The 21260-nt window shown below is 46.9% G+C and overlaps 1 protein-coding gene across 8 annotated transcripts in view; it reads right to left on the minus strand.

The window, feature by feature from the left end:
- Nucleotides 1-7242: 7242 nt before the first annotated feature.
- LOC119173523 (solute carrier family 41 member 3) overlaps nt 7243-21260 on the minus strand; it is an 880209-nt gene continuing 866191 nt past the window's right edge. For 7 of the 8 annotated variants that reach the window (XM_075896482.1, XM_075896486.1, XM_075896484.1 and 4 more), the window contains one exon: nt 7243-13452. In XM_075896482.1, the coding sequence (XP_075752597.1) occupies nt 13314-13452 (139 nt within the window). In that variant the 3' untranslated portion in view covers nt 7243-13313. The remainder of the gene's footprint in view (nt 13453-21260) is intronic. The other variant, XM_075896485.1, reaches the window with a different exon arrangement.

Raw genomic sequence — 21260 nt, forward strand, 5'->3', positions numbered from 1 at the left:
TGGGTTTTATTCTTCGAGTTCAGTGTAATGTCAATTACACGCTGTTTCAAAAGATACACACTACACATTCTTCATATATGGTGCTGCCAAAACAGCACGAACATCAGTTTTTGAGAAACCATAGTTGCTCTTATTACAGGACGAGAGGGCCCGCTGACGCCCTGCGTAGTCTACCCCAGCCCCAGCCTAGAGCAAGCCTAGTTCCTGAACCTCCACGTGGATGACCGAACAATCTTCCGTGTCAGTAATGACGAAGGAGTGACAGCACTCATGAGGTAATTTTTTTAATTTTTAACATTGTCTACGGCCACAAGGCCTTCAACAGCGCCGTGATAGAGCGGTGTTTTCTCGGCGTGAGTTTGGAGTTTATCAACAAAGTTGTTCAGGCAGTACGACGCTGAAAATTTTAGTGTCACAATGCCTGAACAAACTTTTCTAGTGTGGTCATGGCAGATGAAAAAATATTGTTATTTGTGTAAATTATTTTGCTTTAATATAGCTGGACCATTCCATGCCAAACGTTCCAGCCACTTTGGCGACCATCTGAAATATATTTGAAAAAATGTGCTGACTTACTGCGTTGAAAACAGTGAACTGCTATAATACTTCATCAAGAAAAAAAGTTTTGTTCATGTGGCTGTCTTCTGAACTTCTTGGCATAATGCCATCTGGGTGTTGTTTGCAGATAATTTCATTTTAAAAGTACCGCGCATTTTTTCTAAACCAAATTAACTCTACATGTCAAGTAAATGTGCTCGTATAAGGAGGTATTTGAAGCTCAATATTAATAATGCAATTTTTTCACCATATTCGCTTCCAAAAATCAAGCCAAAATGTGTTAAGTTTGCATTTTTTATTGCAATATTGTACTTTGTATGAATATCTGGGCAGTAAATACTTACTCAACAAAAAGTATATTTTGAGAAAAAAATATTGGTAGAACTCTCAAGCCGCTGAAATATACAAGAAAATATAACGAATTTCACAAACTTGTGATTTTTGTCCGTATTTACATGCAATTAGCTCCATGTTGTAATACCATGAAAACTCAATTCTATACCTAAATTGAAAGAAAATAAAGTTTTTTGTAACAAAAATCTTATCACAAATAGGAGAAGAAAGAGCGCTGACCGTCAACAGAATTTTATTGAAGGTGCTAAGAGCGCTTTTATACTGAGCACAAGAACTGGGCTCATCTGACACAACACATGTGTGACCATGACAAAATAATCTTAACCGAGAAAGGAATACTCTCGGAAAAGATAAGTGAAGGTGTGCTGATGCATTGATTCTTGGCCTTCCTGATGAGTGAGTGAAACAACTTTATTGACGATCCGGCATAAAGGGGGATAGGGTAGGGGGATTAAAGCGAGACACTAGCGTGCTCGGACGTCCCGGAGCAGCAACCTACTCGCGTCAAACCCGTGGGGGCGCCGCTTTTGGCCGCTGGCGTTCCAGGATGCTAAGCACGTGCTGGACCACGTCTCTTCGGTTGCCTGGCTCTCGGCTGATGATTTTGCTGCTTATGGCAGTTGGCATTACTTCTTGGCCTTCCTGATAAAAAGTTATAAAATCTCTCATTTTTTCTTCTTGCTGTTTTTCAAAAACCTCGTTTTATGAAACATAGGACTGCACTTACATTCTTTAAAGTGTCCGGCCATGAGTCTACCATAGCCCTTCTTAATATTTTAAAGCATGCTGTCTTGCTCGGTCATTGAAGCATTGCCCAGTTTGTCCTATGTTTACTTTTTTACATGTTAGTGGTATCTCATACACATTAGATTGGCATTCAGTAACCCTATTCTAGTGACGAATGGTGCAAGATTGACTATTCCTGTTGCTGTAAGTGCAAACACTTTTGTTGATTGGCCTGAAGTCGACCAACAGAGTGCATGATGGTCAGTTAACACATCAAAAGTTTTGACGTACAAATAGGGGCGAAACTTGTTTACCGACCACCCAATCACGAGGCACTGTTTTTTGTTAACAGAATAGTTGGCTTCTGCTTTAGGAAGGGCACGGCTGGCATAGGCGACCACATACTTCGTAAAACCTGGTTTGTGTTGCACAAGCACTGCACCAAGGCCAACGCCATTTGCATCCGTGTGTACTTTGGTCGGCGCATTAGGGTCGTAATGGCGCAGAACGGGTGGTGAAGTAAGAAGATGGCGCAGTGTTGCGAAGAATTCGCCACAGGCTGCTGTCTATTTCGAAAGATCTGCAGGGCCAGCAAGGAGTTTTGTGAGCGGAGCGATGATAGAAGCAAAGCTCCGACAAACCGACGAAAATAGGAGCACATGCTCACAAAGCTCCGTTGTTCCTAAATGTAGTCGGCTTAGGAAATTCGGCAACAGCTCGAAGCTTGTCAGGGTCGGGAATGATGCCGGCTTTCGAGACAACATGACCAATTATGGTGAGTTGTTTTGCCCCGAAGTGACATTTTTTCTCGTTAAGCAGAAGCCTGGCGTTTCTAAGGCACTGTAGAATCTTATGCAGATGAGGGAGATGTGAAGTGAATCCGGGTGAAAAGGCCACAAAGTCGTCAAGATAGCACAAGCATATCTTCCATTTGAGACCACGTAAAATGCTGTCCATCATCGCTCGGATGTGGCGGGCACGTTGCAGAGTCTGAATGGCATTACGGTAAATTCATAGAGGCTATCCGGTATGACGAACACTGTTTTCGGGTGGTCAGACTCAGCCATTGGGACTTGCCAATAACCTGAGCAAATGGTCAAACAGGGAAAATAATTCTGCACCTTGGAGACAATCGAGAACGTCCTCTCGTCTATGCGGGGAAAAGGGTAAACATCTTTCCTCGTAATGTTGTTTAGGCGCCTGTATAGTCTACGCAGAACAGGATCGAACCATCTTTTTTTGGTGAGTACAACTAGGGAAGACCAGAGACTACAAGAAGGCTTGATGACTTCACGCTGCAGCATGTCGTCTACTTGTTCTGCAATTAGGCGATGCTCCGCCGGCGGCACACGATAGGGGCGCTGACGCAAAGGAGTACTCTTCCCAGTGTCAATTGTGTGAACAACGGTGTTCGTTCTTCTTAGCACCACTTGGGGAAAGTCAAACGAACACCTGTATTCGTGCAAGAGGGTAACAAGCTGATCTCGTTGAGCCGGGGCGAGATGGCTGTCAATAGAACAATGAAAGGCATCGAAGACACGCTGTCCGAGGCAAGGTGAGGAACCAAAGCGTTCAGCTCCATATTCGGCTTGGTGCCCAAGAAATCGGCAGCCGTGATAATACCTTCATCGATAGGCTGAATGTGGCCGAGCGCCTCGTTGCGGCGCAAATTGAGGGGGCACGAGTTGGGATCAGAAATAAATATTCCGGTAGCGTCTTGACAAAGCGCAAGAACGGTGAATGGCAGCGATGTGTGGTGGCGGCTACCGAAGATTTCAGATGGCGTGAATAGGACGGTACCGTCAGAAAGTTAAGCGCAGCAGGCAGGGACAAACTGGGTGCTGAAATGAGGAAGGTCAATGTTCGTCGCGACGACAAGGTTATCGACAGTAGATACGGCCGCATCAAGAGAAGGCGCATCAAAGAACGGTAACAGCCCCACTTCGGCTCGAGCGGAGTTCACGACGGCGTGACGACGTGATAAGAAATTTTATCTTGGGATGACATTGTGGGAACATGAAGCCAACACTTAAAATTCAATGTTGTATAACACGTGTTAAATTACCACGTTCACTGTAGATGCCGCTACGGGCTCAATTTGTTGGGCACTCGCAGTGCTCAGAGAAACCATGGGAGAAAGCATCGTTGCTTTACGAACAGAGCGGCAGAGTCTTTGACTTATCACCGATATCGCGGCACCGGTATCAATGAGTGCAGGTATTCGTACACCTTAGACGATTACATCGATAAGATTGGCGGGGGACAGAGGAGGACCTAAATGATTAGGAGATGACGCAGCTCATGCCTCCGTAGCTTTGGCAGTTAGTTTTCTGTCTCAATAGAGGTGGGACGTCGATGCATAGGTGATACACAATGTTGACTTGTTGGAGGGGAAAGGCGAGCGGGAAGTAGAAGTGGAGGTTCGGGTGCCGGAAGCAGCTTTCACATCACGTTCGTAAACTTAAGTTGCACGTGAGGTGCGTGGTATGGAAGCCGAAACGAGTTGTCAGGGTATATTGGTGTGTTCACTGCGAAGTGCCGATGACATAGATGTGCAACATAGCCTAAATTCCGCAAAACTTACATGTGGGCTGGTTGTCAGCAGTGCGCCAAGAATTTCCAGAGTGTTGCTGTGTAGCTGGAAATGGCAAGGTGGACGGTCGCACAGATTGTAAGGTATAAAATTGCAGACGAAGCGGAGGCATTGCCACGACGGCCACTTAAGTCGGTGGCGCAGCAACAGGTGTTGGTGGAGAGGCAGACTTAGGTAATGGCAATGCCTCGGAGACCTGCTCCTGAATAGCTTGTCTGATGGTCGGCGTTAGGCGGTTCGTGGGTGCTTTGGTAATCGGCAGATACGAGAGACATCAAAGCTGTCGTGTGACCTCTTTGCATACATATCCTTGTACCTGCTCCAGCAGGGTGCTGTCACAACCAACGGCCAGGGTAGCGAGAGAGTCCTGCTGTCATCTACCTCTGAACTGATGCACATTTCTTACGAATCTCTTCCAAGCTCTGGCACAGGGTACTTTGACCCTTCACAAGCAACATTTGAAAGATATCATTGTTTATGCCTTTCAAGATATGCCTGATCTTGTCCTGTTCGGTAATCTCAGGGTTAAAGTGCCAACATAAATTGATGACATCTTCAATATAGCTTGTGAAGCTTTTGCCCTGCCTTTGCGCACGTCTGCGCAGGCGCTGTTCAGCACGCAGCTTGCGCACTGTGGGGCAATCAAAATAAGCTGCAATGGTGGTCTTGAAAGCGGCCCAAGTGGTTAATTCAGCATGCTTGTTTGTGAACCACAGGCTGGCAACGTCTTTGAGATAAAACGACATACTCCAATTTCGAGGGGTCGTCCTAATTGTTGGCGGCAGTCACTTTTCAACAGATGCAACCAGTCTTCCACATCTTAGTCCTCAGTGCCGCTGAAGAAGGGGGGGATCCTGTTGATGTATGGTGGTAGGCACGATGACCAGCTGAGATCGGGCCGTGCTTTGCTGGGTGGTGCCTTGCTCGGTGGTCTGAGCAGGCATTGCTGATCTAGTGGGCAGCATCCGGCTTCGAAGTTGCAGATTTGGGTACCCAGCATACTTCGACCACTTTGCAAAGGAGCTTAATAGCGACGCCATGTAGTAGGCAGGCAGCCGGTACGAACACAAATACTCGAGCAGTCCAGCGTCTATAGCTCGTGCAGACGCTCACGTTGCGCACTCAGAGATGGTCCCACTGGTCATTGCCTTGTGAATTTCCCACTACAACCAAAACCAATCCTGTGGCCCTGGAGGCAAACCTGGAGGGACCTAGTGAACGAGCGCACGCGACATCTGAGCCACGTGGAAGCAGCTCGTCTTTCCGGTGCATTGTCTGGCGGCGGAGGTGCTGTTACGCCTGGGAGTACACACTGAACGTCGATGCCTCTACAAAGGCAGTCTGTGTCAAGGCCAGCGCTCGAGCCCGCCTGACGCAATCAACTCAACGACGTCATCAAGTGGCGGCGCCGGTCTGTCACACAATGCACAGCGAGCTCCCTCAGCCCACAAGCCCGATGAAGCAATAGGCGCCTTCCAGTCTGGTGAATCTTACGCAATGCGTGGCAACATCCCTCATCCTTGGGTGCAACCACGCGTCACGGCGGGTTCCCATTGGAAAATTCTGACATTATGACCTGCGGCGCTTGTAGTTGGACGTTTGTTGACTCAAGGAATCCACCCGGTGCCTATAAAAAAAGCCCTGGGGCGCGTCCCCAGCAGTTAACCTATGTGTCAGAAAAGCCTCTCGTTGCGTGGAGCCCCCTTCGCAGTCGGCGTGCCCGGTGTCCTTAGCAGCGCCGAGTTTCCTGGTGCCCTTAGTAACCTCGTCGGAGGTGCGCTTCGTAACAGCGAGAGAAGCCGACGGATGCGTGCGAGAAAAGACATCTCGGCTCTTCGAGTCCCTAAGCTCTTGGCCCCAAGCCGATTTTGTGACGCCTCTATTTCTATGCTGTACATGAACCTTGCTTTAACTCACCATCGTCACGTCTGCTCGTCTATCTGCTCTGCGCAGAAGCAGTCACGAGCTGAAAAACCTACACTACCAAACGGCTGCTGACATTGGCGGCGGAGTTCGGAGCAGTGGCGCCTTCAGGACTGTGTTGGCGTCTCGCCTTCGTAACACTATCTATCTATCTATCTATCTATCTATCTATCTATCTATCTATCTATCTATCTATCTATCTATCTATCTATCTATCTATCTATCTATCTATCTATCTATATATCTATATATCTATATATCTATATATCTAGATATCTATCTATCTATCTATCTATCTATCTATCTATCTATCTATCTATCTATCTATCTATCTATCTATCTATCTATCTATCTATCTGTCTGTCTGTCTATCTGTCTATCTGTCTATCTATCTATCTGTCTGTCTGTCTGTCTGTCTGTCTGTCTGTCTGTCTGTCTGTCTGTCTGTCTGTCTGTCTGTCTGTCTGTCTGTCTGTCTGTCTGTCTGTCTGTCTGTCTGTCGATCTGTCTGTCGATCTGTCTGTCTGTCTGTCTGTCTGTCTGTCGATCTGTCTGTCGATCTGTCGATCTGTCGGTCTGTCTGTCGATCTGTCGGTCTGTCTGTCGATCTGTCGGTCTGTCTGTCGATCTGTCGGTCTGTCTGTCGATCTGTCGGTCTGTCTGTCGATCTGTCGGTCTGTCTGTCGATCTGTCGATCTGTCTGTCTGTCGATCTGTCGATCTGTCTGTCTGTCGATCTGTCGATCTGTCTGTCTGTCGATCTGTCGATCTGTCTGTCTGTCGATCTGTCGATCTGTCTGTCTGTCGATCTGTCGATCTGTCGATCTGTCTGTCTGTCGATCTGTCTGTCTGTCGATCTGTCGATCTGTCTGTCTGTCGATCTGTCTGTCTGTCGATCTGTCGATCTGTCTGTCTGTCTGTCTGTCGATCTGTCGATCTGTCTGTCTGTCTGTCTGTCTGTCGATCTGTCGATCTGTCTGGCGCCACCTACGACATTTAGCTCTCCTGGCCGTTTGGATAATGGTATCAACACCAAACTTGGTATGGCATACCAGGACAAATGACGAGCATATTTGACTAGTCATAACCTGAAAATCAATATGAATATTTTATGAATGTCATGATTTACAATTCATGGTCTTGCTGCTCTTGTGGTGGTTTCGTTCACATGACTTGTTGCAAAACTGGTAAGATAAGACATGGTAGACGAAAAAAGTGCTTAACAGTGCAAATGACAGAAGGGAATAGAAGAGATGAGAACAGGGCGCTCATAATATCATTAGACATGATTGCATGGCGAAAACAAGCGACAGACCCTAACATAAATATCACGAGATGTGTGTCATGTAACAACATGACTACATGCCATGCTCATCATGAGCTCTCGGCCATTTCGCTAGCGTCACATTGACAAAATGTGGTATTAATGTACGTGAAAGAATGAGGCAGGTATCTGACTGGTGCCAACATAATAATAATGAGATGAGTGTCATGTAACATTATGATTGCAAGCCATGCTCATGATAAGCTGGCACCGTTTCGCTAGCTTCAATTATACCAAATTTGGTATTACGGGACGTGAATGAATGACGAAGGTATGAGACTAGTGCAAGCATGATAAACATGATATGCGTGTCATATAACAACATGACTACATGCTACGCTCATGATGCGGTCGTGGCCGTTTCACTAGCTTCACATATTCCAAATTCGGTATTACGTGACGTCAGTGGATGACGAAAGTATGATACTGGTGCGAACATGATAATCTTGAAATGCGTGTCATGGGAAATTATGACTACAGGCCACAGTCAAGGTGCCAATCGACTTCGACGTGACCCGGCGCGCGTGCGCGCTGGCGTTCGTTTCCTCGCCCCACGCCGGAGTTGCCACTCCAGGCGCCGGTCCTGCCAGATACTCGCAGGCGCTCACTGCGTTGCTTTGACGCATGCCCGTTTCAGCGTGTCCGGCATCCCTCCATCTCGAAAAGAGGCAGACGCAGTGCTGTCTGGGTGATGCATTGCCGCCAAATGTAGCATGTCGCATTTCGCGCTGGTTGCCGTCGGGCCGCGATGACGGATGCTGGTCGCGCCGGTAGCGGTTGACGTCAGACTATAGAGTGGTCGAGTTTTGCTAACGTAGCGTCGCTGTGCCCAGCGTGCGCGCGCGTCAACGCTACGTTTGAGTATATTGGGCCTTCTTAATGCAGTCAAAGCCGTTTCGCTAACTCCACAGATGCAAAATTTGTTGTTACGTTACGTCAATGGATGACAAAGGTATATAGCGGGTGCAAACATGACAATATAGAGACGCGTGTCATGTAAGAACGTGAGAACATACCACACTTATAGCGTTCTCGCGGCCGTTTTGCTAGCTCCACATATACTAAATTTGGCATCACGTGACGTGAATAGATGACGAAGGTAAACGACACATCCAAACATAATAATCATGACACGGAAGTCATGTAAGGCATCGTTTACCTCCACCTCTTGAAGTTGTGGTGATTCGACAGTGGCATGTCAACCTTCCTCATTCGTGCTTCGCATATTGTCAATTCCCACTGTACATGGGATCCGCCAATTTTTTTTGTTAGAAGGGGAGGTGGAGACAGGAGATAAGTTTTCACGACCAAACCGGTAAAATGTAAAAATGTGCACCTTCATGTGCCTTATCTCTCTAATAAAATGCTTCTTTTTATCTAACGGACTACAAAGGTAAATGAGACGTCCAAACAAGATAATCATGACAAGCTTGTCTTGTAACAACATGGTGCTATGTTACGCGCATAATGCGCTCGTGGTCGTTTCGCTAGCTTCACATGTACTAAATTTGGTGTCACGTGGCGTGAATGAATGACGAAGGTATGTGACTGGTGGAAACATGACAATGAGGGCATGGGTGCGATGTAAAAACATGACGATATATCACGCCCATGATGCACTCGCAGTGGTTTCACTAGCTTCACTTATAACAAATTGGGTATGGCGTGACGCGAAGGGATGACAAAGGTAAATGACACGTCCAAACACGATATTAAGGACATACGTGTCATGTGACACATGACTCCTTGGTACGTTCATAGCGCGCTTGCGGCCATTTCGTTAGCTCCAGATATACCAAATTTGGTATCACGTGCCGTGAATAGACGACAAAGAAAAATGACACGCCCAAACATGATAATCTGACGAGGAAGTCATGTACGGCGTATTTTACGTCCGACTTGTAACGTTGTGCCGATTTTAGAGTGATCTATTAATCTTGTTCATTCATGCTTCGCATGTCATCGATTCCCACTGTACGTGGGATCTGCTAGTTTTTATTGTTAAGTTATCTTTTTTAAATAGTAGTAAACTTTTTATTTTGTGATTGAGGCTGTTCGTTTTGAAGGAATACATGCTCATGCAGTAACTATACTTTGAATAATGTTCATCTTGACAACTAACCTGAAATCTGAACTTAGCAACGTTGAACTCTAGAACCTTATCAAGATAGGCAAGCCTAGATGTACTATTCTAGGAACTAAAGGGAGTTAAATGGGATATAATAGGACTTAGGGAGGTTAGGAGGACAGATGAGGGCTATATACGGTGCCACAAAATGGACACGCCCTTTGCTATAGGGGATTGGCTGACAGAACAGAACTGGGACGGGCGTACCTTATTCACAGAAAGATAGCTGGCAACATAGAGGAATACTATAGCTATAATGAAAGGGTGGGAGGTATCGTAAGTGAAATCAATAGGAGATACAAGATGATGGTGGCACAGGTTTACACGCCTACATCCAGCCATGATGATACTTCAGCTGAAAGCTTCTATGAATACGTGGAATGGGAAATGAGTAAAGTGAAAACACAGTTTAACATACTGATGGGAGTCTTTAATGCAAAGGAAGGGAAGAAGGAGACTGGAGACCAGGCAGTGGGAGATTATGGCATCGGTACTAGAAATACTACAGGAGAGTTACTAGTAGAGTTCGCAGAACGCAATTTTTACGGATTATGAATACTTTCTACCGAAAACGAGGAAACCCTAAGTGAACATGGAGACCTAATGGCGAAAATAAGAACAAAATACAATATATAATGAGTGCACACCCAGGCATCGTGCAGGACGTGGAAGTGCTTGCAGTGACCATAGAATGGTACGGTTTCGAATTCGCCTAGACTTGAGGAAGGAACGACAGAAACTGATAAGCAAGAAGGCAATCAATGAGCTAGCACTGAGAGGGAAAGTAGAGGAATTTATAGTCTCACTTCCGAACAGGTACTCGGCACTTATCGAGGAAACCAGCCTTAGCGTTGACGCAATGAATGATAATCTGACGAGTATCATTACGGAGTTTGCAGTGGAAGTTGGAGGTATGGTACTTAGACAGGACACTGGAAAGCTGTCCAAGCAGACAAAGAACCTCAATAATAAGCGTCAAATCATGAAAGTCTCTAGTACAACAGACAAAATAGAACTGGCAGAGCTGTCGAAGTTGAATAATAAGCTTAAGATATCCGATGTAAGAAGGTATAACATGAAGAGAGTAGAACACACTCTGAAAAAACGGAGAAAGCGTCAAAGCAGTGAAGAAGAAACTTGAAATAGGCAGAAATCGATGTATGCACTAAGGGACAATGAAGGCAAGATAACTACCAATATGAATAGGATAGTTAAAATAGCGGATGAGTTTTACAGAGACCTGTGCAGTAGCAGGGACAACCCCAACCTTAATACTATAAGAACTAGCAGTAACCCAGATGACACCGACCAGTAATGATGGAAGTCAGAAAAGTCTTGGAGAGCATGCAAAGAGGTAAAGCTGCTGGTGAGGATCAGCTAACATCAGATCTGCTGAAAGATGCAGGACAGATATTGTTAGAAAAAACTAGCCACCCATTTTTCGAGGTGCCTCCTGACGGAAAGAGTACCAGAGTCTTGGAAGAATGCTAACATCATCTCAATACATAAAAAAAGGAGATGACAAAGACTTTAAGAGTTACAGGCCGATCAGCTTGCTCTCCGTAGTATACAAGCTATTTACAAAGGCAATTGCTAACAGTGTTGAGAAAACATTAGAATTCCACCAACCAAAGGAACAAGCAGGATTTCGAACAGGCTACTCACCAATTGCCACATTCATACTATAAACCAGGTAATAGAGAAATGCTCAGAATATAGCCAACCACTATACATAGCTTTCTTAGATTACGAGGAAGAGTTTGATTCAGTAGAAATATCAGTAGTCATGCAGACACTGCGGGATCAGGGCGCCGATGAATTATATATAAACATACTGGAGGAAATCTACAGGGGATAAACTTCTACCATATTGCTTCATAAATAAAGCAACAGAATACCAATTAAGAAGGGTGTTAGGCAGAGCGACGCAATCTCCCCAATGCTATTTACCGCGTGCTTGCAGGAGGTTTTAAGAGGCTTAGAATAGGAACAGTTGGGAAAAAGATTTAATGGAGAGCACCTTAGTAACCCGTGGTTCACCGATGACATTGCATCGCTGAGTAACTCGGAGGACGAATGACAACTCATGATTACGGAGTTAGACAAGGAGAGCAGAAAGGTGGGTCTTAAAATTAATTAGCAGAAAACGAAAGTTATGTACAACAACCTCGGAAGAGAGCAGTGCTTTCACATAGGTAATAGTGCACTTCAAGTTGTATATGAGTAAGTCTACTCACGGCAGGTAATAACCGTGGAGCCAAACCACGAGATTGAAGTAACTAGAAGAAGAAGAATGGCGTGAAGCACATTTGGCAAGCACTCTCAAATAATGACGGCTAGATTGCCACCATTCCTAAAGAGGAAGGTCTAGCTGTTATAACAGCTGCATCTTGCCGGTACTCAGCTATCCAGCAGAAACCTGGAGGCTAACAAAGAAAGTTCAGCTTAAATTGAGGACGACGCAGCGAGCAATGGAAAAGAAAAATGGTATGTGTAACCTCAAGAGACAAGATAGCAGAGTGAACAAACGGGGGTTACGGGTATTATAGTTGAAATCAAGGAGGAAACGGACATGAGCCGGGCGTCTAGCGCGTAGACAGGATAACCGCTGGCCATTAAGGATAACTAACCGGATTCCCAGAGAAGGCAAGAGGGTTAGGGGGAGAGAGAAGGCTAGGTGGGCAGATGTGATTAAGAAGTTTGCGGGTATAAATTGACAGCAGCAAGCACAGGACTGAGTTGACTGACGGAACATGGGAGAGGCCTTTGTCCTGCAGTGGACGTAGTCAGGCTGATAATGACGATGACGACAAGTAGCAAATCGCCCCGCCGCGGTGGTCTAGTGGCTAAGGTACTCGGTTGCTGACCCGCAGGGCCAGGGTTCGAATCCCGGCTGCGGCGTATGCATTTCCGATGGAGGCGGAAATGTTGTAGGCCCGTGTGCTCAGATTTGGGTGCACGTTAAAGAACCCCAGGTGGTCTAAATTTCCGGAGCCCTCCACTACGGCGTCTCTCATAATCATATAGTGGTTTTGGGACGTTAAACCCCACATATCAATCAAATCGACAAGTAGCAAACCAAAGCGGGAAGTACAAATAAAAAAAGCAAAAGCAGTGCCGACCTTCCCAAAATTATTTTGCAAAGAAAAATGAAGGTACGCTTTTTTTAAGACAGGCCGTTGACACACAAAGTGTAGGGCTCTAGTTTGCTTGCAAAATGATGATGGGCATCAACTAAAATGCGGGTGTAATATCAGCAATATTGTCAGATAAAATTGGGAAATGACAGGGAGAGACATGGCTGATGTTGTCTTTGAGAGTACAAAAATTCGTTAATTTTAGTGAAAAAATTGCTTTCCTGAATTGTTTCAGCGAAAATAGGGCTATCAAATTAGAAATATATGGGAAGCATTTGTCCGTTTTGAATTTCGTTCACGTCACGGAGGTGTGTTTTTATGGCGTATCGGCTGTCGGACACCGGAGTACATGGGATCGACTTCCTGATAATGAACGCTGGTCCTGTATATTTGTGTGTGCATGGTCGGTTTACGAGACTAGCTATTTTCGTGTACTCGCTGGCTACAGGATTGAACGAGTACCCATGGCTTTAGCGTCTACAAATATCCTGGATCTCGGATGAATTCCATTTCTCGTGTGTATTTATTTTTTTGCTAAATTATGCAATAAGCAATCAGCTAAGCCCTTGCGTCATCCACGAATCCGATGAATGGTGTTTCGGGGGTGGTGACCAGTTGTTCTCGGTGACCAGTTGCTCTCGGTGGCCACGCTTTCTTCCTTTGTCGTGCATCGTTTTGCTGCATTCTGGTTTTCATTCATTGTCACGTGCCTGTGGACATTACAGGAAAGTGTCAAATAGCACATAGTATTTACACAATAAAGCAATAAATATCTCATATGAATAACAGATGAATATTCATGATCAGGAAAAGAAGAAACAAACAGCGGTAGCTATGCCGAAAAATCGAGAAAAAATGTTGGCAACAGAAGTTAGCAATAAATACTGCAGAGAAAGCTGTCTAACCCATCTTTAAAGTTGATTGACGTCGTTTATTGCACAGCCAAATCAGGTAAGCTATTCCACATTTCTATTGCGTCTGGAGAAAAGGAGTGGCGGAAAAAAATTGGTGCGTGGGAAATGGGGTTCAATAGCTCGGCTAATATTAAGACAATAACATGGCCTTCCAGGTGACTGAAAAATAAATCCTTTTTTATTTTTGTTTGCCTGCTTATAATCCTTGGAAAAAAAACGGAGGCGTTCTTTGCGTCTAGGATATTTTAAACACTCAAGCTCACAGGACTCTAACAAAGCCGTGACGGAGTGTGTGCGTCGCCATTTACCCCATACGAAACGGACTGGTAATTTTTGTATTCTCTCAATTTTAGTCCTCAAAACCTTTTGGTGAGGTTACCAGACAATACTAGCATACTCTAAACTGATTTTAGAAACGTTTTTTAAGTAGTTAGTTTCACATCCGGTGTGGCGTGTTCCAGCTTTTTCTTGAGGAAATAAAGTTTTTTATTCGCCTCAGAACACATGTCTATATGAGAGTACCACTGTAATGTGTAAGCGGTTGAAGAAGAGAAAAGAAAATTTCTTCAAGCTTGGAACGCTTGTCGTGACGCTTGCACGTGCATCACCTTTTGTGCCTCCGAACGTGTGCATGGACCTTTCAGTTGAGTAAACTGGTCGGCCTTCCCTTATTTCTGTGAAAATGCCGTTGGGTTAAGTGGTGTAATATCTGTGCCTTTTATTGCTTATTTATTTTTTTACGTTGTAGTGAACTTTTCCTTATTTTGTACTTGAAGCTGTTCGTCTTGAAGCTATGCTCATACAATAACTACTAATAGCTGTGAAAAAGCTCCGAATAGCCGGGATGAAAAACCCGCGAAAAATGCTCCGGTGCTTCCACGATGATATGATATGTGGGGGCTAATGTCCCAAAACAACCATATGATTATGAGAGACGCCTTAGTAAAGGGCTCCCGAAATTTCGACTACCTGCGATTCTTTAACGTGCACCCAAATCTGAGCACACGGGCCTACATCATTTTCGCCTCCACTGAAAATGTTGCCGCCGCAGCCGGGGTTCGATCCCACGGCCTGCAGGTGAACGGCCGAGTACCTTAGCCACTAGACTACAGCGGTGGGCCATCGGAGGTTCCACGAAAGGCCGCTGAAAAATGCTCGGACGCCGCCACGCATTCACGCTGGCTGGCCGGAGTGAAACATCAGTGAGAAATGCTCCGGATGTACCACGCAATTGCTCCGGTCAGCCGGAGTAAGCCCATTTTTCCGGAGGTCCGGTGCAAAAATTACTCTGAAGAGGGTAGGGTGGTCGCCATAGAGGATAGCCGTATTGCTCCGACATCGAAGTAATTTTTTACAGTGCATTCAAACACTCGTTTGATGCGAACAAAGTGAATTTTAAGAACTACGCCAAAATCACATGGAAGCGGGCACCCGAGAGCACCGCCATGTTATACGTACACTACGTACACCTACGCTATCAGGGTAATGTTAAACCTGAAAAAAATAGTGCGCGTATGATGAGTGGTGCGGGTAACGTACATATCTGCGCATGCGCACTTCGATCCCGCTATTACGGTAAGTCTGTGATCCCGCTAAGCCCCGTATACGATAACTGTCTGTCTTTGTCAGAACTTGTGTCCGTCTGTTGCAGCGACCGATGTGATGAGTCGGATGCATGTTGTTGGGCAAGGGAAGAACGATGATGCGCTCACGAATATGTCTTGGTATTACGACTTTTCGCCAGGCTGCGTGTGGTAGCTGATGCACAGCTTTTAAAGAATGTATCGACAACTTCTGGTTTTAGCCCAACGTCCATATTGGGTGATGTTGTGTGCTTCGATTAGTTTGTCTAGGATATTATGCAACCCCAGCTCGAGATATTTTTCTATGCCAGTATTTATTGGTAAGCCTATTGCGCGTTTATACGCCTTGCGGATGAGATGGTCTACCTTAGTTCGTTCGGTCGCCTGCCACTTGAAGTAGGATACGACGTACGTTATGTGGCTTATAATGAAAGCATGTATAGCAGATGAATGGTATTCCTTTCCTTCAATCTGCTATGGCGATTTGTTGTGTGTTTCAGCGAACGGAGCGTTGCATCGACAGCACCTTCTACTCTGCATATGGTTTCGCCCCTTTCTCCATAGGCCGAGAGCAAGCCCAACACTCTAATGTTAACTGGTGGAGTGACAGTGCTATCAGATGTTACGATTGTAATATATCTATCTGCGTTCTCGTTGTAGAAATTAGTGTTCTTGGATTTATGGCCGCGTCACGTGGGTCTGCAAAGAAGGAGCTCTGATTTAGCCGCGGAACATTTGAGGCCCATGTCTCAGTGGTCGGAGGTAGTCCTGTACCACATTAGCAGCCTCCTGCAACGTATGCTCGACCTCCCTGTCATTCCCCTCGGCAACCCAGAGGGTAATATTGCTACGTAGTTATCGCATGAAGGGTGAACCATTCTGTGATCAGAAGACGATGAAGAGGACTGGTTTGCTCGCTCTGTGTGCTGCGCTCCGATTTTTTCGGTGTAAATACACTGCCAAATGGTCAAGTCCTGTCTTATTTTACGTAAAATATTTGTGGTGGACTGGCTAGTCCTTCCCTGTACCCATCACGAAGCTCCGTAGCGACCGCATCAACACGAGTCCTACCATGTCACAGGTTCAAATTACATCATATTCACCACCCGCCTCTTCTGTGACTCCTTCCTACGTTGTCCTACCTCCTGCTCGTGATCCTGGCGTAGTTTCCGGACAGGATGGCCTTAATGTTGACAAGTGGCTCAACGTGTATGAACGGATCAGCGCCAGCTATAGGTGGGACCCAACACTCATGCTTGCCAACGTGCTTTTTTACCTTAATGGCCCCCCGCGGGTGTGGTTCAAAACGCACGAAACAGACATTACCAACTGGGACGCTTTCAAGGAGGAGATCCGTGACCTTTTTGGAAACACCGCTGCATGACAGATAACTGCGCGAAATCAGTTGGCTACTTGGGCACAGACGTCTACCTAATCCTACGTAGCGTATATTCACTACGTCATCGCCCTTTGCCGCCAGGTTGACGAGCACATGCCTCAGCCTGAGAAGGTATCGAGTGTGCTTAAAGGCATTGCCGACGATGCCTTCAACCTACTTGTATACAATAACGTCATGACCATTGACGAAATCATCAGAGTGCATGCCGGCAGTTTGAACACGCCAAGAGCCGCCGTATCACGCAGAAGTTCACACGACTATGCAACACGGCCGCAACTTCATCGTGTGAAGCCGCTCGCCAACCTCCCACCTATGACCACGTCACCTCAATTGTTCGTTAGGATCTTGAAGCTGCTTGTTCAGATCCCATTCTACAGCCTTTTTGTACAACTCAAGCAACTGACCCATCAAACCCATTGGTAACCTTAATTCAAGCTGTGGTAAGGCAGTAGTTCACTAATCTCGATCCTCCGTCAGCTTGTCCCGTTACTCACCCTTAAGTACGCCCATACCCCTCAGGTAACGCTCGCCGATCTGCTCCATCATTGCTCTTCTGGAACCCTACGCAATGGCGAACCCCTGACGACCAGCCAATCTGCTTTTACTGTCATCAACCTGGACATATCTCTCGTTATTGCCGTCGCCGCTGGTCCAACCCACCACGTCAGAGGTACCCTACTTATATGCGCCCTACCACTTTGTACGTCCAGCCGCTACACCATCCATCTTTTACTCGTCGCCTCCTCACGAGCCTCTCCCCACTGACGCCCCTTCTTACGGTCGCCGCTACTCCCGTTCCCCGTCGCCGCTACGCCGCCAATCCCGCTCTCCGCCGCCTCGGCGCTTTTCCTCGCCGAGCTTCTCTGGACGATCGCAGCAGGAAAACTTGATATTGCAGCTTATGGAGGTGAAGCTGCAACACCAACGACGCCCGGAAACCCTCTACTGACGCTGTTCACACACCACAGTCTCATTGAAGTAAAAGTCGACAATGTTCTTGTCACTGCCTTTATTGACACAGGCGCCCACCTATCTATTAAGAGCGCACATCCACACCGCCATTTGCAGAAGATCATGACACCCTCTACGACTCAAGCTATACGTGTTGCCAATGGCGGCGCTGTAGAAGTCATCGGAACGTGCACTGCTCGTGTCAACATTGCTGGTCGTCACGTTGTAGTCAATTTTGGCGTTCTAGATCGTTGTCCTCATGACCTCATACTAGGCCTTAATTTCCTCTCGGCACACTCGGCTTTAATTGACTGTTCTTTTGGCCCAGCCAGCCTCGACCTTCTCCTGCTCTCTGATGCCTGTGAAAAGCCCGTCAGTCGCTTGGGTCCAACCACTTTTGTTCGCTTGCTGCCTAAAGCTGTGACATACGTGTGTCTGTCATCGACCCCTCCAGTTCCCAACGGAGACTACATTGTTACACTGATAACAGACGCACGACTGACCTGCAGTGTTACAGTGCCGCATACCATGGCAACCATAGTGGACAACAGTGTGTTTCTTCCGCTCCTAAGTTTTGGCCTCATTCCTCAAGTATTGCACTACCAGATGTCGATTGCTCAACTCGCTGCCATAAGAGATGATGACATAAACGTTGTCGCCGTAACTGTTCCGGACCAAGCCGAAGTCTCACGGTTACCCTGTTCTGCCGAGGCCATCTATCGAAGTATGATTGGACCGGACCTTTCGCCTAATCAGGCCGACGCTCTCTGCCGCGTTTCGGCTACCTACGGTGACATTTTTGATATCTGTGATCGTCCCTTGGGCCACACTATTATTGTCAAGCACCGAATCAACACTGGTGACTCTGCGCCCTTCCACCATCGGCCTTACCACGTGTCCGCATCAGAACGAGCAGTGAATCAGAAGGAAGTGGACAACATGCTATCGAAAGACATCATCGAACCATCGTCAAGCCCTTTGGCCTCCCCAGTGGTCTTGGTAAAGAAGAAAGACGGCTCCTGGCGTTTCTGTATTGATTATTGGCACCTCAACAAAATAACCAAGAAAGACGTGTACCTCTTCCACGTATTGACGACGCACTTGACTGTCTTCATGGCGCTACCTTTTTTCATTTCTCGACCTCCGATTTGGCTACTGGGAAATTGCTGTAAATGAAATGGATCGTGATAAAACTGCATTCGTTACCCCAGACGGCCTTTACCAATTCAAGGTCATGCCTTTTGGTCTCTACAACGCCCCAGAAACCTTCGAGAGGATGATGGGCACGCTGCTTCAAGGATTTAAATGGACGACGTGCTTGTCTTACTTAGATGGCGTGATTATCTTCTCACCCACCTCCGCCACACACCTCGAACGCCTTTCGACGATTTTATCACCATTCCGACATGCCGACCTCCAGCTAAATTCCTCGAAGTGCCGCTTGGTCTTCGTCAAATGAATGTGTTGGGCCACCTTGTTGACGCTTCCGGTGTACGTCCAGACGCTGCTAAAGTACGCGCCGTAACGAACTTTCCCGTTCTGCGCTCTATCCATGACGCTCGCAGTTTCGTGGGCCTATGCTCTTACTTTCGCCGGTTCGTAAAAGACTATGCGGCACTCGCACGCCCGCTCACAGACCTTCTCAAACACGACGTCCCGTTTTTTTTGGGTTCCTCTTTAGGCTAACGCTTTCTCTCACTAATCATCGCTCTAACGACACCACCGATACTTGCACATTTTGACCCAAATGCTCCTACAGAAGTGCGGACTGACGCTAGCGGTCACGGCATCGGCACAGTTTTAGCCCAAACTCAGCGGGCCTAAATCGTGTAATTGCATACGCAAGACGTCTTCGCTCAAAGTCGGAGCGTAACTACTCTATAACAGAACAAGAATGCCTTGCCCTTGTTTGAGCAGTTTTGAAATTTCGCCCTTACTGGTATGGCCACCCGTTTCTTGTCGTCCCAAATCATCACACCCTCTGTTGGCTTTCTCTACTGAAGGACCCTTCTGGACGACTTGGTCGTTGGGCGTTGCGTCTTCAGGAGTACTCTTACTCAGTTGCCTACAAGTCTGGACGCCTCCATCTGGGCGCCGATTGCTTTTCCGGCTACCCTGTTGACCAACCAGATGAATCGGTCGGCGAACCTGGCCCCAGCGTCATGTCCATGTCTAGGTTTTGTCAGATTGGTGACGAACAGCGTCGCAACCCTTCCTTGCGGTCACTCATTGCCCGTCTGGAATTTGACTTCAATGACGTGTCACTCCGCACCTTCATTCTCCTAAATGGCACGCTGTGCTGTCGTAGCGTCCAGCCAGATAGCCTTGAGCTATTTCTTGTCGTGCCTAACCATCTCCGTTCAGCGGTCCTGCGTGAGCTTCACGACGAACTGATTACCGGCCACTTGGATGTATCTCGCACGTACGACCGCGTCCGGCGCCGCTTCTTTTGGCGTGGTCTCGAGCGGTCGGTTTGACACCTCGTGGCCTCCTGCGATAAATTCCAACGTCGAAAACGACCTGCCACACCCCCTGCGGGACTCCTCCCCCGATCTCCATCCCTACCGAACCTTTCTTCCGTGTTGGTGTAGACCTCCTCGAACTGTTCCCTGAATGAAACTCTGGGAACAAGTGGATCACTGTTGCTATAGACCATGCGACCAGGTTTGCCATCACCAGAGCACTCCCCACCAGCACTGCTACTGACGTTGCCGACTTTTTGCTCCACAATGTAATTACACACCATGGCACTCCTCAGCAATAGCTCATCGATCATGGACGCACATTTTTATCACGCGTACTCGACGACATTTTCCGCTCTTCCTCAACGCAACACAAACTGAACACTTTCTACCATCCTCAAACAAATGGCCTTAACGAACGCCTAAATCGCACTCTCACGGACTTGCTCTCGATGTATGTCTCATCTGACCACCATGACTGGGATCTAGCGCTACCTCACGTGACGTTTGCCTATAATTCATCTCGTCATGATACAGCAGGCAATTCAGATTTTATGGGCTCTATTGCCGTAATCCGACCTTAGCATTGGACACCCTACTACCGACTACTACACCTCCACCGACCGAATACGCATAGGATGTTATTGCTCGTGTTGACCACGCATGTCTGATTGCCCGCTCTAGGCTGTTGGCTTCACAAGTAACCCAGAAGGCTCTCTACGACAGCAAGCATGTCGACGTTGACTTCTCACCTGGTTCTCTAGTTCTTATTTGGTACCCAGTTCGTCGTGTTGGATTGTCAGAAAAGTTGCTATCTCCGTATAAGGGACCTCACCGTATCATACGACGGGTAACGGACGTTACCTATGAGGTCACTCCAGTCTCCGGGACTAACCTGTCTGCAAACACCCCCAGTGACGTAGTTCACGTCAGTATGTTGAAACCATACCGCCCTCCTTCTGAAGAACACGTATAAAGTGCACCGAGTCGGTGCTTTTACAACCGGGGGGCAATGTTACGTAGCTATCGCATGAAAAGTGAACCATTCTGTGTTCAGAAGACGACAAAAAGAACTGGTTTGCCCGCTCTGTGTGCTGCGCTCTGATTTTATCGGTGTAAATACACTGCCAAATAGTCACGTCCCGTCTCCTTTTACGTAACAATATCATCGGCGTACAAGATATCTCAGCTAATTTTCGTGGTAACCCG

Source organism: Rhipicephalus microplus, chromosome 5 (genome assembly GCF_043290135.1).
Source record: "Rhipicephalus microplus isolate Deutch F79 chromosome 5, USDA_Rmic, whole genome shotgun sequence".
Classification (NCBI taxonomy): Eukaryota; Metazoa; Arthropoda; class Arachnida; order Ixodida; family Ixodidae; genus Rhipicephalus; species Rhipicephalus microplus.